General features: G+C 43.6%; 1 protein-coding gene across 2 annotated transcripts in view; it reads left to right on the top strand.

The window, feature by feature from the left end:
- SLX4IP (SLX4 interacting protein) overlaps positions 1–13,012 on the top strand; it is a 106,311-nt gene extending 93,299 nt beyond the window's left edge. For both annotated transcript variants that reach the window (XM_079970173.1, XM_079970172.1), the window contains 2 exons: positions 7,216–7,310; positions 10,879–13,012. In XM_079970173.1, the coding sequence (XP_079826299.1) occupies positions 7,216–7,310; positions 10,879–10,978 (195 nt within the window). In that variant the 3' untranslated portion in view covers positions 10,979–13,012. The remainder of the gene's footprint in view (positions 1–7,215; positions 7,311–10,878) is intronic.
- The last annotated feature ends 615 nt before the right edge of the window (positions 13,013–13,627 follow it).

The following is a 13,627-nucleotide window of genomic DNA, read 5'->3' as shown; positions in this document are numbered from 1 at the left end:
CATCACAGTTATTGTCCATGCTGCCATAATTAGATCAGCAAACAGCCACTTCTATTGCCGTTTTGGAATTTACCCTTGTAAAATAAGGATGTTTATTTCCAGCAACCGTTTGGGATATTTGGGATATTGCAAAGGTGAGTCGGCAGAAAGTGTGCTCCGTGGAAGGGAGAATGAGCGAGAGGGATCCTTAATGCAGCCTTCGACAACCTGGTGCCCTCCACCTGTTTAGGAGTGGAACTCCCAAGGCTGGCTGGAGTTGATAGGAATTGCAGCCCCAAACATCTGGCAGGCACCATGTTGACAAAGCCTGCCTTAGTCCCCCACCAGTCCTCCCTCTTCCTTCCCAAAAGGGTTAGGACTTGCAAGTGAGGGGGGAGAATTGAAAAGAAGAGGAATAAATTGTTTTAATATATTAACACATTTCTCTTCCTCTGTCAGCTCTTCCCTGCTAATGCCCTGCTGCTGTGTGCAGTTCATCTGTCATAAGTTAGCACTTACATGGGTGTTCCTTTATTTTGATATCCAACAAAACTGTGATACAGTCATACCTTGGTTAACGAATGACTTACGAGTCAAATGTTTTGGCTCCCGAATGCCTCAAACCCAGAAGTGGGTGTTTTGGTTTGCAAACATTCTTTTGGAACCCAAACATCCAGCACACCTTCTGCGACTTCTGATTGGCTGGCAGGAGCTTCCTGCAGCCAATCAGAAGCCGCTCCTTGGTTTCCGGATGTTTTGGAAGTCAAACGGTTTCCAGAACAGCTTCTGTTCAGCTTCCAAGGTACCACAGTATTTGGAAATCCATGTTCATTTTCCCCTGTAGTTTTATTAACATTTCCACTTTCTTTCTTCTTAAAATATTTTATTGATTATCTTCCTCCTGTGTTTCTTTCAGCCAAATGATAAAATAAGCTTTCAAGATTCCCGAGTCAGAAATGCAATAGTTTTGTCTTCCTTCCTCCATAACCGTAGCCTTCCCATGCTTGCTTTAAAGTAGGGAAATAGAGAGGGTTCAGCAGAGAAAAGAGCATTGTTAAAGCATTTAACAACCAGAAAGAAGTAAAACTCCAAAGACCATCTTGGCTTCAGTTTCCCTTGCATGTTATTAAGCGAATGTTGTCTTGACTATAAAACCACTGACCTTTCCCCCGCCTTTGTGTTATCGCTGAACAATAGATCCATTCTCTGCAAATATTCCCTCTGAATCCACCTTCAATAGACACATGACATAATGTACAATCGGAAGCAATTCATGCCTCAATTAACTTCTTAGCCTTGGAGTAACAGTATTAAGCATATGTCTTCAAGCTGTAGCTGTTTGCATGTGGCAGCGCAAGAAATGCTCTGTATTCCACAGTAAAAATCCAATCAGGTAAACGAGTATCTAGCTGTTGAAGCAGCTTGGTTTTGGCAAACTGTGAAAACTTTCTTTTGTTTTTTAGTACCCCTGCACATTTTTTAAAAATAATGCACATGGGGGAGTTTAAGAGAACCATGTGATTGTATTATTCACCTCATATCCTCCTCTCCCTTTCCTTTAAAATATGGCTAATGTACATTCTTGTCAGTGACAAACCTAGACAGCATCTTAAAAAGCAGAGACATCACCTTGCTGACAAAGGTCCGTATTGTTATAGCTATTCTTTTCCCAGTAGTGATGTATGGAAGTGAGAGCTGGACCATCAAGAAGGCTGATCGCTGAAGAATTGATGTTTTTGAATTATGGTGCTGGAGGAGACTCTTGAGAGTCCCGTGGACTGCAAGAAGATCAAACCTCTCCATTCTTAAGGAAATCAGTCCTGAGTGCTCACTGGAAGGACAGATCCTGAAGCTGAGGCTCCAAGACTTTGGCCACCTCATGAGAAGAGAAGACTCCCTGGAAAAGACCCTGATGCTGGGAAAGATGGAGGGCACGAGGAGAGGGGGACGATAGATGACGAGATGGTTGGACAGGGTTCTCGAAGCTACTAACATGTGTTTGACCAAACTGCAGGAGGCAGTGGAAGACAGGAGTACCCAGAAGTGAAGAGCTTGGTTCTAAAGGGGGGCACCAGAAACTGAGACGTTCTTAGAAAGGTGATGTGCAATAGTCAGGGAGCAGCCCCTTCCTTTTCCCTCAAGTGTTATAAAGAGGGCACCAACCTGGCTAGCCCTCAGGTGAGTGCAAGGCACTGGAATTGACAAGGGCCTTTCCCAGGTAGTCAACAAACCATTTCCATACTTTTTAAAAAAAGTTTGTTAGCTTGATTTCTCATTCTTCCATTAAGTTTCACCATTTCTGCATATTCCATAAGTTTTTGTATCCATTCTTCCTTTGCTGGGACTTCTGCTTCTTTCCATTTTGGGGCAAGTAACATTCTTGCCGCTGTAGTGGCATACATGAATAAATTTCTATACAGTTTGGGTAGTTCTGTCCCTATAATTCCCAAATAATGTTCCTATAATGCCCTGTGTTATTATTCATCATTCATATGATTATCAGCACCAGAATGAGATCATAAAGGCCAGTCTCTCTACTTCAGGTAGACAAGTCTCTCTCCTTCATTGGCCACTATCAACATGAGGTCACAATGGGCAATCTCTCTCCTTCAAAAGGACATCAGAACGAGAACACAAAGACCAGTCTCTCTCCTTCATTGGTCACTATGAACATGAGGTCACAATGGCCAGTCTCTCTCTCTCTCTCTCCTTCAGGGTGGCAGCATCCTCATGAGGTCACAATGGCCAGGAGAGGGTCAGAATAAAACAGATCACAGCAGGCTGTGTGTGCAGATGGTAGATCTATCCTTATAATTCCCCAAAGAAAAGCTTCTGGGGTTTTCGGGGTTTTTTTTTTACAAAGGTTATTTGAAACATCCTTTTCATTTCATTCTATATCATTTCCCGATAAGCCTTAACCTTACTACAAGACCACCACATATGATAAAAAGAACCTTCTTTCTCTTTACATTTCCAACACTTATTTGATTTAGATTTATACATTTTTACCAGTTTACCCGTTTTACTCATTTCCCCCCAGTTTATACATGTATTCTTTATTATCTCTTCCACCTCTCCAGAAGAAAAGGGACACTAGATTGCACGAAGCCAAGGGCCGTCTTTCCTGTAGTAATCTCCTGCTACACATTTTTGAGCCACTGAACTGAACCACAAACAAACAAGGCCAATGAGCTGGATTCCAAGCCATCTGAAGAAATTGCTGGCAAATATTTGATGTCTCTGTGGTTCGAACTGTGACAGATGCCAGGAGTCTGTCTAGCAGACAACAGCAGCTTGCTTTGTCACTTGTTATTGAAGAGTTAACGGAGCCATGTCTATTCCATTATTCTCTGAAGAATTCCCATGACTTCCCATATTAACTACGTGGGATACAGAGACTTGCAAAACTCTGTCTATCCATCCATCATATTCAGCTTTGCTAGTGAGTTTCATTTTGAATTATGCTTTTGAATTATGGTGCTGGAGGAGACTCTTGAGAGTCCCATGGTCTGCAAGAAGATCAAACCTATCCATTTTGAAGGAAATCAGCCCTGAGTGCTCACTGGAAGGACAGATCCTGAAGCTGAGGCTCCAATACTTTGGCCACCTAATGAGAAGAGAAGACTCCCTGGAAAAGACCCTGATGTGGGGAAAGATGGAGGGCACAAGGAGAAGGGGACGGCAGAGGACGAGATGGTTGGGCAGTGTTCTCGAAGCTACAAACATGAGTCTGACCAAACTGTGAGAGGCAGTGGAAGACAGGAGTGCCTAGCGTGCTCTGGTCCATGGGGTCACGAAGAGCCGGACACAACTAAACGACTAAACAACAACAAAGTGACTTTAATAAATATATACGTTCGTACATGCACACAGAACCATGATTGTTCTCTTCATTATTAAAACCTATATATGAACGGAATGAGAATTTTATTTATGTATCCCTCACACACTGCTCCTGTAAAAGTCACGCTCCTCACTGCAACCCTTCTGAATACTTGAAATTGGACCATCTAGCTGAGGCAAAAAGGTGTGGCATCCATTTGCCTTCTTGCCTAGCCGGTCAAAAATTGGAGGCCTCGGTCCTCAGAGCATCATTGAAGCAAAACGTGCCACACTTCTCCCATGTCACATAACATTGTGCCTTGATGACATGAAGAAGAGTCTCGCAAGGCCAGATTCATGCATGCCTTTTAACTTGTGGCCTAAACCCGCTTTGCAGTTTAGCTGCAGGGAAAGTGTTGCTGAGTGGAAAAGATTGAACTCTTTGACTTTTGGTTTGCTTTATAGCATTTGTCCGTAGAGGGGGGCGAAAAGGGTTAAAGCTTTGAAAAATAACAAGGGAAAAATGATGTATATGTGAAACACTTCTCAACATGCCCAGTAAGTATAGTAGATTTTCCCCTCAGAGCCACACCCTGTAAGTGCTATATTTTGAGAACTGTACAATTAACATAAGGAATATGAGTCATTCTTTGAACGACTCTGTGGGAACCAGAGAGCTGCTTGCTTTTAGGAGGAATGTTAAGTTGCCTGAGGCTGGAATAGCACCAGATATATATATATATATATATATATATATATATATATATGGAACAAAAAGTGGACACTTCATATATCTTATATATTAATGGTGATACCTGCTTTAATAATTAGTTGATGAGATGTGGGAAGGGGACTGGCAGGCGAGGACGGATGAGGAGCCTCTTTTGAGAATTCTGTTGTTTATTTCCTGTGGGAATGCCTAGGCTTCTGAATGAAAAAGGGAAGATTAAATCTGTTCTCATCCTGTCTGGGAATCCCCCCCCCCTTTTTTTTTAAGTCAGTAAAATAAAGAAAAATATCACAGGCAGAAAGAATGACTGCAGAGGTTAGACACTGTATGAGTATTTTAAATTGTAAAACAGAAACTTTAATCTAAAAATGAATAATAATAATAATAATAATAATAATAATAATAATAATAATAATGTTACTGCGAGAGCGAAAAGGGGATGCAGAAAAGGACGAACAAATAATCAATGGAACTCGGGCACATTCTTCACAGAAGAAAAATAAATTCCTCAATGAAAATATGGACATCCTATTCCATTATTATTATTATTATTATTATTATTAAATTTATACCCTGCCCCAGCCACTCTGGGTAGCTTCCAACATATATAAAAAAATAATAAAACATTAAAAACTTCCCTATACAGGGCTGTCTTCAGATGTCTTCTAAAGGTTGTATAGTTATCTCCTTGGCTGCAACATTTATCCAATGAAAATATGGATGTCCTAAGGAAATGCAGGACATTCTGGGATGGCTTCTGTAAATCCAGGACGGTACCTGGAAAATAGGGAAACTTGACAGGTCTGAAATCACTATCCATAGTACTAGAGTTTGGGGACACCTGCTAAAACTGATTGGCAGAATATTCAAGAGAGACAAAAGGAAGGACCTCCTCCCACAGGACAGAATTAACATATGAAATTCACTGCCACAAGATGTGGCCACCAGCTTGGAAGGCTTTGAGAAATTCACAGGAAAATTATAGGGACAGAACTACCTAAACTGTATAGAAACTTATTCATGTATGCGACTACAGCGGCAAGAATGTTACTTGCCCCCAAAATGGAAAGAAGCGAAAGTCCCAGGAAAGGAAGGATGGATACAAAAACTTATGGAATACGCAGAAATGGCGAAACTTACCAGAAGAATAAGAAATCTGGTGAACATTGCTACTCCTGTCCAAATTACCTTCTCTCTTCCTCTCCAAGTGCTGGGTGCTATCTCCTATCCTTCCTCTCTTCTTCTGTACAATGATACCTTGGGTTAAGAACTTAATTTGTTCCGGAGGTCCATTCTTAACCTGAAACTGTTCTTAACCTGAAGCACCACTTTAGCTAATGGGGCCTCCCGCTGCCGCCACACGATTTCTGTTCTCATCCTGAAGCAAAGTTCTTAACCTGAGGTAATATTTCTGGGTTAGCGGAGTCTGTAACCTGAAACGTCTGTAACCTAAAGTGTCTGTAACCCAATGTACCACTGTAGTTTCCTCTTGGCTGTTCTGCTGCTGCTTTGCCCATCAGTTGCTGCCTAGTCCATCTCTTCTCTCTACTCTGCCCTCAACCTGTGATGGCTACTGGACTTTGAAGGCTCACCATTGAATTTGGGGTGCCAGGCTATACTTGCATCTACCATCTGCACACACAGCCTGCTGTGATCTGTTTTATTCTGACCCTCTCCTGGCCATTCTGACCTCATGAGGATGCTGCCTCCCTGAAGGAGAGAGAGAGAGAGAGAAAGAGAGAGAGAGAGGCCATTGTGACCTCATGTTGATAGTGGCCAATGAAGGAGAGAGACTGGTTTTTGTGTCCTCATGCTGGTGTTGTCCACCTGAAGGAGAGAGATTGGCCTTTATGATCTCATTCTGGTGCTGATAATCATATGAATGATGAATAATAACACAGGGCATTATAGGAACATTATTTGTTAATTATAGGGACAGAACTACCCAAATTATATAGAAATTTATTCATATATGCAACTATAGTGGCAAGAGTGCTACTTGCCCCAAAATGGAAAGAAGCAGAAGACCAAGCAAAGGAAGAATGGATACAAAAACTTATGGAATATGCAGAAATGGTGAAACTTAACGGAAGAATGAGAAATCAAGCTAACAAACTTTTTTTAAAAAGTATGGAAATGGTTTGTTGACTATTTACAGATAAATTTTAAACAGATAAGAACATTGGCAGGATTGTTGCAATAATGTGCAGTTTCAGAAGAGTATATATTTAAAGAAGATGAATAAATGAGCAAATTAAGTTAATTTGGATACGCAGAAGATATTAAAAATAAATTTAAGGAACCACAGAAAGAGGGGGAAGGAAGTCAAGTTTTGAAATGTCAGAATGATTGTAAAATCTGTAAAATGTATAAAGAATACAGTGGTACCTCGGGTTACATACGCTTCAGGTTACATACACTTCAGGTTACAGACTCCGCTAACCCAGAAATATTACCTCGGGTTAAGAACTTTGCTTCAGGATGAGAACAGAAATCGTGCAGCGGTGGCGTGGCAGCAACGGGAGGCCCCATTAGCTAAAGTGGTGCTTCAGGTTAAGAACAGACCTCTAGAACGAATTAAGTTCTTAACCCGAGGTACTACTGTACATTTATACTGTAATGTTTTGAAAAATGTGGTGCTGATGGGTCACCGTTTGAAAGCTTGGCATTACCTTTTCGATTAGGAAGAGGCCCTTCCTCCTGGGACATCTGAATATTTCGGAGAATCTGCGGCAGCTTCCCTGACTCAGCAGGAAAAGCAAGACGCCCTGAAAAAGATGTGAGTGCTCTCCCCTGCTCTCACTCACACACCACATACCTGTTTAAGATGGGAATAGGAAACCTGATAGTGCCAAGGCTGCAGCACAGTCCCGAAAGTCCCCACGTCACTCATGCATATGCATGGTTTTTAATAAAAGCAACTTCCTAGAAATAAACAGCAAAGGCGAACAACTGGAACCCACACAGGGTGGGTGGGAAGGGACTGTTTTTCATTCCTACCCTTCCAGCTTTCTCTCGCAGTTAATTGATCTTGGGGAAAGTTGGGTCTTAGGTGGTCAGGGTAGCGGTCCAGTCACCAGACTAGCTGCCGCATTCTGGATTAGTTGTAGTTTCCGGGTCACCTTCAAATGTAGCCCCAGGTAGAGCGCATTGCAGTCCAAGCAGGAGATAACTAGAGCATGCACCCAGGGCTGTCTTAAGCATATGCGGTGCCAGGGTGCAAAGATCCGCCCAGCATGCACCCCACCCCCAGGTTACCTGGTCCCAGGCGTGCAGGAGGGTGTATCCAGCCGGCCACCTCAGCATCTCTCTGGCTCGGTCACCCCCGAACTTGTGGCGCAGAGCCGCCCACAGTAAAAGGGCCCACCGAGGCGCTCCGACCAACGGCCGGGCTCTTCCCCAAACTCAACGCTCGGGCCCCGGACTCTCGGCCTGGCGCCCCTGAGAGCCCAGTGCCCAGGTGCTCTGCACCCCACCCCTTGCACCTATGGGTAAGACGGCCCTGCATGCACCCCTCTGGCGAGACAGTCTGTGAACAGGTAGGGTCTCAGCCTGCATACCAGATGGAGCTGGTAGACAGCTGCCCTGGACACAGAATTGACCTATAGCATTTGTGTGCTTCTTTCTGCTGCCAGGTATATGGGAGCAGTCCTTGGCCCACGTCGTGTTTTGGGGTGCAATGAGAGGTATTCTACCCCCTTGCTGTTTTTTCTTTCTTTCTGGAAATGGATATGCTTCCTAACCCATCTGTGAGAGTCATCTGTCTAACATGTAGCAATACATATGATGCATTTATTCAGAATCCAAAGTAGAAATTCATTTTGCAACAGGCCAAAATGAAACCCCGTGTCCAAATGAATTGGGCAGGCAGGGCAAAGGTGCTTGTTCCCCTTCGTAAGTTACCAGTTGGCTGGTCAATGTTCCTTTGATCCTTCCCTTGCATTCCCAGAGCTTGCACTGCTTGGGAATTGAATCAGTTCCCAAGGTATAGAATAAAATTTGGGTCCTTTCTCTGTTCGTTTGGAAAGCAGCTGAGGGTCCTCTATGCTTAAGTAATCACTTGGCCAAGGAACATTCCTTTTCTCCTCCGTGCTCTTTACGCCAACCGCAAATATTAGTGTTAGTTGAACTTCAGCCTTCATTATGCTGTGGCCTTTGCACAGAAGACTTACCCCCCACTTTAACTTAGCCTTAAAGCTGAGATTTCCTGACAAAATCCAAGACACTGCCCTCTTCGTTCTGCCTGCGGTTAACAGCCTAGCCTGTTTAAAGTTCATCTGTGCCAGTGGCATGTGCTAGGGAAAGGCATTTGATAGCATGTTGTCTGGGCTTTTCATCTTCCTCATTTTGCCTCCTGAAAGATCACCCAGCTCCTTAACTACATGTTTCCCCAGATAGCCGGGGAACGACTATAACCATGGGCGCATCAATCTGGAGAAGCGAGGACGTGGGTGGGCTGCAGGAAGCCACATGTAGGTCACTTTGAAGCAGTGGTATAACGGCGTTTGCTGGTGCCCGGGGCATGCATGGAGCACAGAGGGCGAATGGAGCCAGGTGGGGGCACACTGCATTGCCTGCCCATCGATGCAGGGAGTTGCCTGGCCAGCCGGCATGGCTCTTGGGGGGCAGAGAGGAGGGCCAGGCTGGGGTTGCCCCATGCCTGCCTCCCTCTGTCTGAGCTCGTTCACCATCCGAGTGACAAGTGAGCGAGCGCTGGCCAGGTGGTCATTCAGCGAGAGGGCCAGGGATGCAGTGGCAAGGCCAGGCCGGGCTCCAGGGCCCAAAGACCCCGGTGTCAGGCAGTGTGGGACTTTTTCAAAAGGTTTTTCTCCACACAACCGTAGGGATACATCTGACAATGAAGAGAATATGGCCAGCGGGGAAGTAGGATGGAAATCCAGTTGATTCTCAGTCTCTTGGCTTCAAGTTTGTTTGTTTCCAGAGGGCTGACTAAGTAGTTTATGGGCTGCCCATCCTCATCTGTTCAATTGGAGGCAGCAGGTCCCTGGATGTAAAGGAAAGCATATGTGGATCTACCTCCATTGGAATGAATCAGCCAACCCATAATAGGTGCACATGAATTCAGCATGGGAATCTCAACACTTCCATACCTCTGCTAAATGTTTCTTTGAAAGATTTTCACCCTGGTCCAAAAATCAACAAGGCAATTTATGATCACACAGCCCCAGAGCTGGCCATGATCAGGGGTCCCTTTACCTTTACCTTTAAAATGCATATTAACATAAAACCAAGGCAGAGAAAACAGAAACATGCATGGTATTTAAATTAAGGATGCACACCAGCATAACAGAAAATCTAAAATGGGTAAGCATTGGCACAAACCTCAAGTCATGTGGCAAGTTGTGAAAATATGGAGGTTTGGTCATCAAATTTTATGGGTCTGTGGCCTTCCGTGCCCCAATTTTTCAGGCTCTCCCTCTCTGGAATCCATAAATGAAATGGACCAGCCCCTAGAACTCCCAGAACCATCCCTCTCACCTGTTCTTGGCCCCAGTCTTACCTGGATATAGTAGCTCATAGAAGGGCTTCCATAGTCTTGGAAAGTGCTGCAAAGATATACAACAACCAGTATCAAGTCTGCAAGGAAACATGGGAAATGTATTTCCAAAACAACATTCCTCGATCTAGGATTACCAGCGTCCTGCCCTCTAGATGTTGTGGGCTACATCTCCCTTTGGCCATACTGGCAGTGAAGGGAGTTGGAATCTAAAACATCTGGAAGATGTTTTGGCTACCCATTCTCTGCTGCCATGAGCATCCAGAAGATGTTCGTCACAGTCATTCCCCCAGAATCGTTTTCCAATGTGGACTGGGAAGAGAGGGTTCTCTCTAATATTAAATCACAGGACTGAGAATGGTGTGCTATGTTCATCTGCTATAATCTGACGTCCGCTGTGTTAATGAAAACGGCGTACAATTTGTGCAAGCCGAAAAGTCTAGAATCCCTCTCTGGGCGCATATGTATTTATCTTGCTTTGTTTTTATTTTTATTTTCCTGAATACATTGTCTTTCAGTGGGGAAGGATGTGAAGACAACGTGCATTGTGGGTTGTAACATCTGGATAAAATTCCGCCCTGTCCTGTGGATTTGGACCCGAAGCCCTGCACAACTCATTCTTTCGTAAATCCAATTTCCCCAATGCAGACGGCGGCGGCTTGATCCTACCCATACTGGGCAAGCCGTAGGTGTTTGCCAAGACAATAAGCAGGCTTGTCATTGACAAAAGCCGATCCTCCCTTAGCCTTCCTGAATTAGTAGAAAGAGCAAAGCTGTTGTGAGCTACGCATTATTAAAGAAAAATATCTCTTTTTAAAATTATTATTAGAGTGAAGAGGACCAAAACAAAGAAAGCTGACAAGAGCAAGCAGCCCAGCAAGGACACCGTGAAAGTGTATCTTGGCTCTCTGCACTCAGACAGGGAGTAGGAAGAATGCATCTCAAGCTCCTTCCGATGCTCAGCCCGAAGCAAAAAACGTAGGCGTGGAGCTCGACCAAAGGATTGCATAAATACAGCTGAGAGCAGCTTGGGGCTTCCTGTTTCAGAATGGGACAAGTGATGTGAATTGGAGACAGCCGAGCCGTGCAGCCGGCCAGCAAAAACTTCATTTTGCGGCGTGGTTAGACAGGGCTCCGACGCAGGAACCCTCGGCAGTGCTGTGAGTCAGCAGCCCTGTCGCATCCAAACCAAAGTCAAAGGGTGACTGAAACGACTGCTGTCCTGTCCTGCAGGAGCAATAAGGTTGTCTCTGAGGCAGGATCACTCTGTTCCCAGACTTGCAGTCGTTCTGGTTGTCCGGGGACATCTTTCAGAGAAGTTCCCCACCCCCAAATCCCACATTGTTTTTTCTACACAAGGCTTTGGCAGGAACCAAGTCTGATGGAGAGTTGCTTACTCGAAGAAAAAGCCTTCCTGAGAGACTTGTTTTTATGAGAAATACGACAGCCCCGTCAGGCAGACAAACCAAAACCGACTGCAGTCACCAAAGAATAACCCTTAACGCTTAACCCCTCATATGCCAAGCTTGCAGAGAGACTCATTCAATGTGTGTGTGTGTGTGTGTGTGTGTGTGTGTGTGTGTGTGTGTTGACTGGGAATTGCGGGGGTTGTGGGTTGGGGGAAAGGCAATTCTAAAAGCAAGCCACAGAAAAAGTTCCCCAAATTTAAAGCTATCATGATTCTTTCTTCTGCCAGGGCCATAGTTAATATATATTGGTTTCTTGGGGGCCTTGCTAAGTACCTGCAAGTATCATCTAAATGGGCATTTCTCCTGAACCTTCTTAAGGTTTCAGATCCTTGACATCACTGAAATGTAACAAGAAACAAGTTCCATATAGCATTGTATTCTACACCTGGTAGTGATCTACAACAGGTAATTGGAGAAGTGAGTTTTGATCTGTTTTTGGCTTCCCTCAAATACCCTTCTTCATTTTGTCATGAATCCATTATGGGCCTTTATCTGCTGCAGTTGTTTACAGCCTAATTGTCATCGTTTACTTCCATGGGAATCGAACTGGGATTTAGGTTCTTTTGCCCCTATTTCTCTCGGTCTCATTCCTGTTTTTTTGTATAGCTTTTAATATGCAAAAGCCATTTAGAAGAAATAGAGTGCGCTGAATGGAATATATTTTCCCAAACAGCAGGTTGGGAAGAGAGAGAGGCAGAAAGGATAAGATGTAGCCCACTCCTGTACCTCGAATCCACTTAAATTTGTTTGGAGCTAAACCTCTATTATTGGATTATTATGAGATTTACTATTCACTTCACTCACATTTCTTTCTCCATTGCAATAAATGTTTACGAGGACATTAAAACTGCATCAGAATTGCTGTAAGGAGACCTGAGATCTAAGAGCTCGCAAAACTAGGCAGTGCAATTGATCAGGGAGATAATACACCCATTTTGTTTACTTGTCTGATGCACGTTTGCCCCCATTTTATGCTTGCGAAAACTGCTGAAAGGATCTGATTGGTCCAAGATCATTTAGTAAAGTTTCATGGAAAGTGGAGATTCAAACTGCTGTGATATTCCACCCATATCACTGCCCTTGTGCAGTGATTGGTATACTCAGCTGTTTCCAGTGTTGGTTGCCTATGGGGGGCTGCATGAAAAGTGGCAGACGACTGCTTGTATGTGAGCTAGGCAGTCGCTTCATTCCACAATTTGTTTTCAATTCTCTCTTTTTAATATTTAATTTTTATTAAATTTTCTGTTTTACAATTTAGAATACTCATTTCACCAGCCTTAAACTATCGATGACTTCCCTTCTTCTCCTTCCATGGTTCATTTTGCATAACATAAATCCCTGCATGTTTTATATAAACCAAACGATTCAGTATTTCAGTATTACACCCATCAAAACTTACCTAAACTGTTGAATTTATCTTAATGGCGCCAACGTTTTCAGGTGTACACAATTCGCCCCCATATATTCAATAAACGTTTTCCAGTCTTCTTTAAACGTATGTTCTTCTTGTTCTCTTATTCTATATGTTAGGTCCGCAAGTTGCGCATATTTCATCAGTTTGAGTCAGGCTTCCTCAAACTCGGCCCTCCAGATGTTTTGTCCTACAACTCCCATGATCCCTAGCTATCAGGACCAGTGGTCAGGGATGATTGGAATTGTACTCTCAAAACATCTGGAGGGCCGAGTTTGAGGAAGCCAGGTTTAAGTTGTTGTTCTTCTTTAGTTGGAACCTCGCTCATTTTCCTTTTTTGGGCTAACAAAACACGGGCCGCAGTAGTGGCTTACATAAATAACCTTTTTTGACACCTAGGAATTTCCATCTGAATTATCCCCAACAGAAAGGAGTCTGGTTTCCCCCCGAAAAGTGCTTTGAAACATTTTTTTTCAATTCATTATAAATTATTTCGCAATACTCTTTTACCCTTTTACAGGTCCACCACATATGAAAGCACATACCCTCAACCTCATTGCATCTCCAATACTTATCTGATTCAGTTTTATACATCTTAGAAAGGCTACTCGGAGTTAGGTACCATCTGTAAACCATTTTCAGGTAGTTCTCCTTCAAGGAATAAAATGCTGTTTTCTTTTTTCTACCTTTTGTGTCTT

This window comes from Podarcis cretensis (genome assembly GCF_951804945.1).
Source record: "Podarcis cretensis genome assembly, chromosome: 3".
Classification (NCBI taxonomy): domain Eukaryota; kingdom Metazoa; phylum Chordata; class Lepidosauria; order Squamata; family Lacertidae; genus Podarcis; species Podarcis cretensis.
This window is presented reverse-complemented; position numbering and strand designations above follow the sequence as displayed.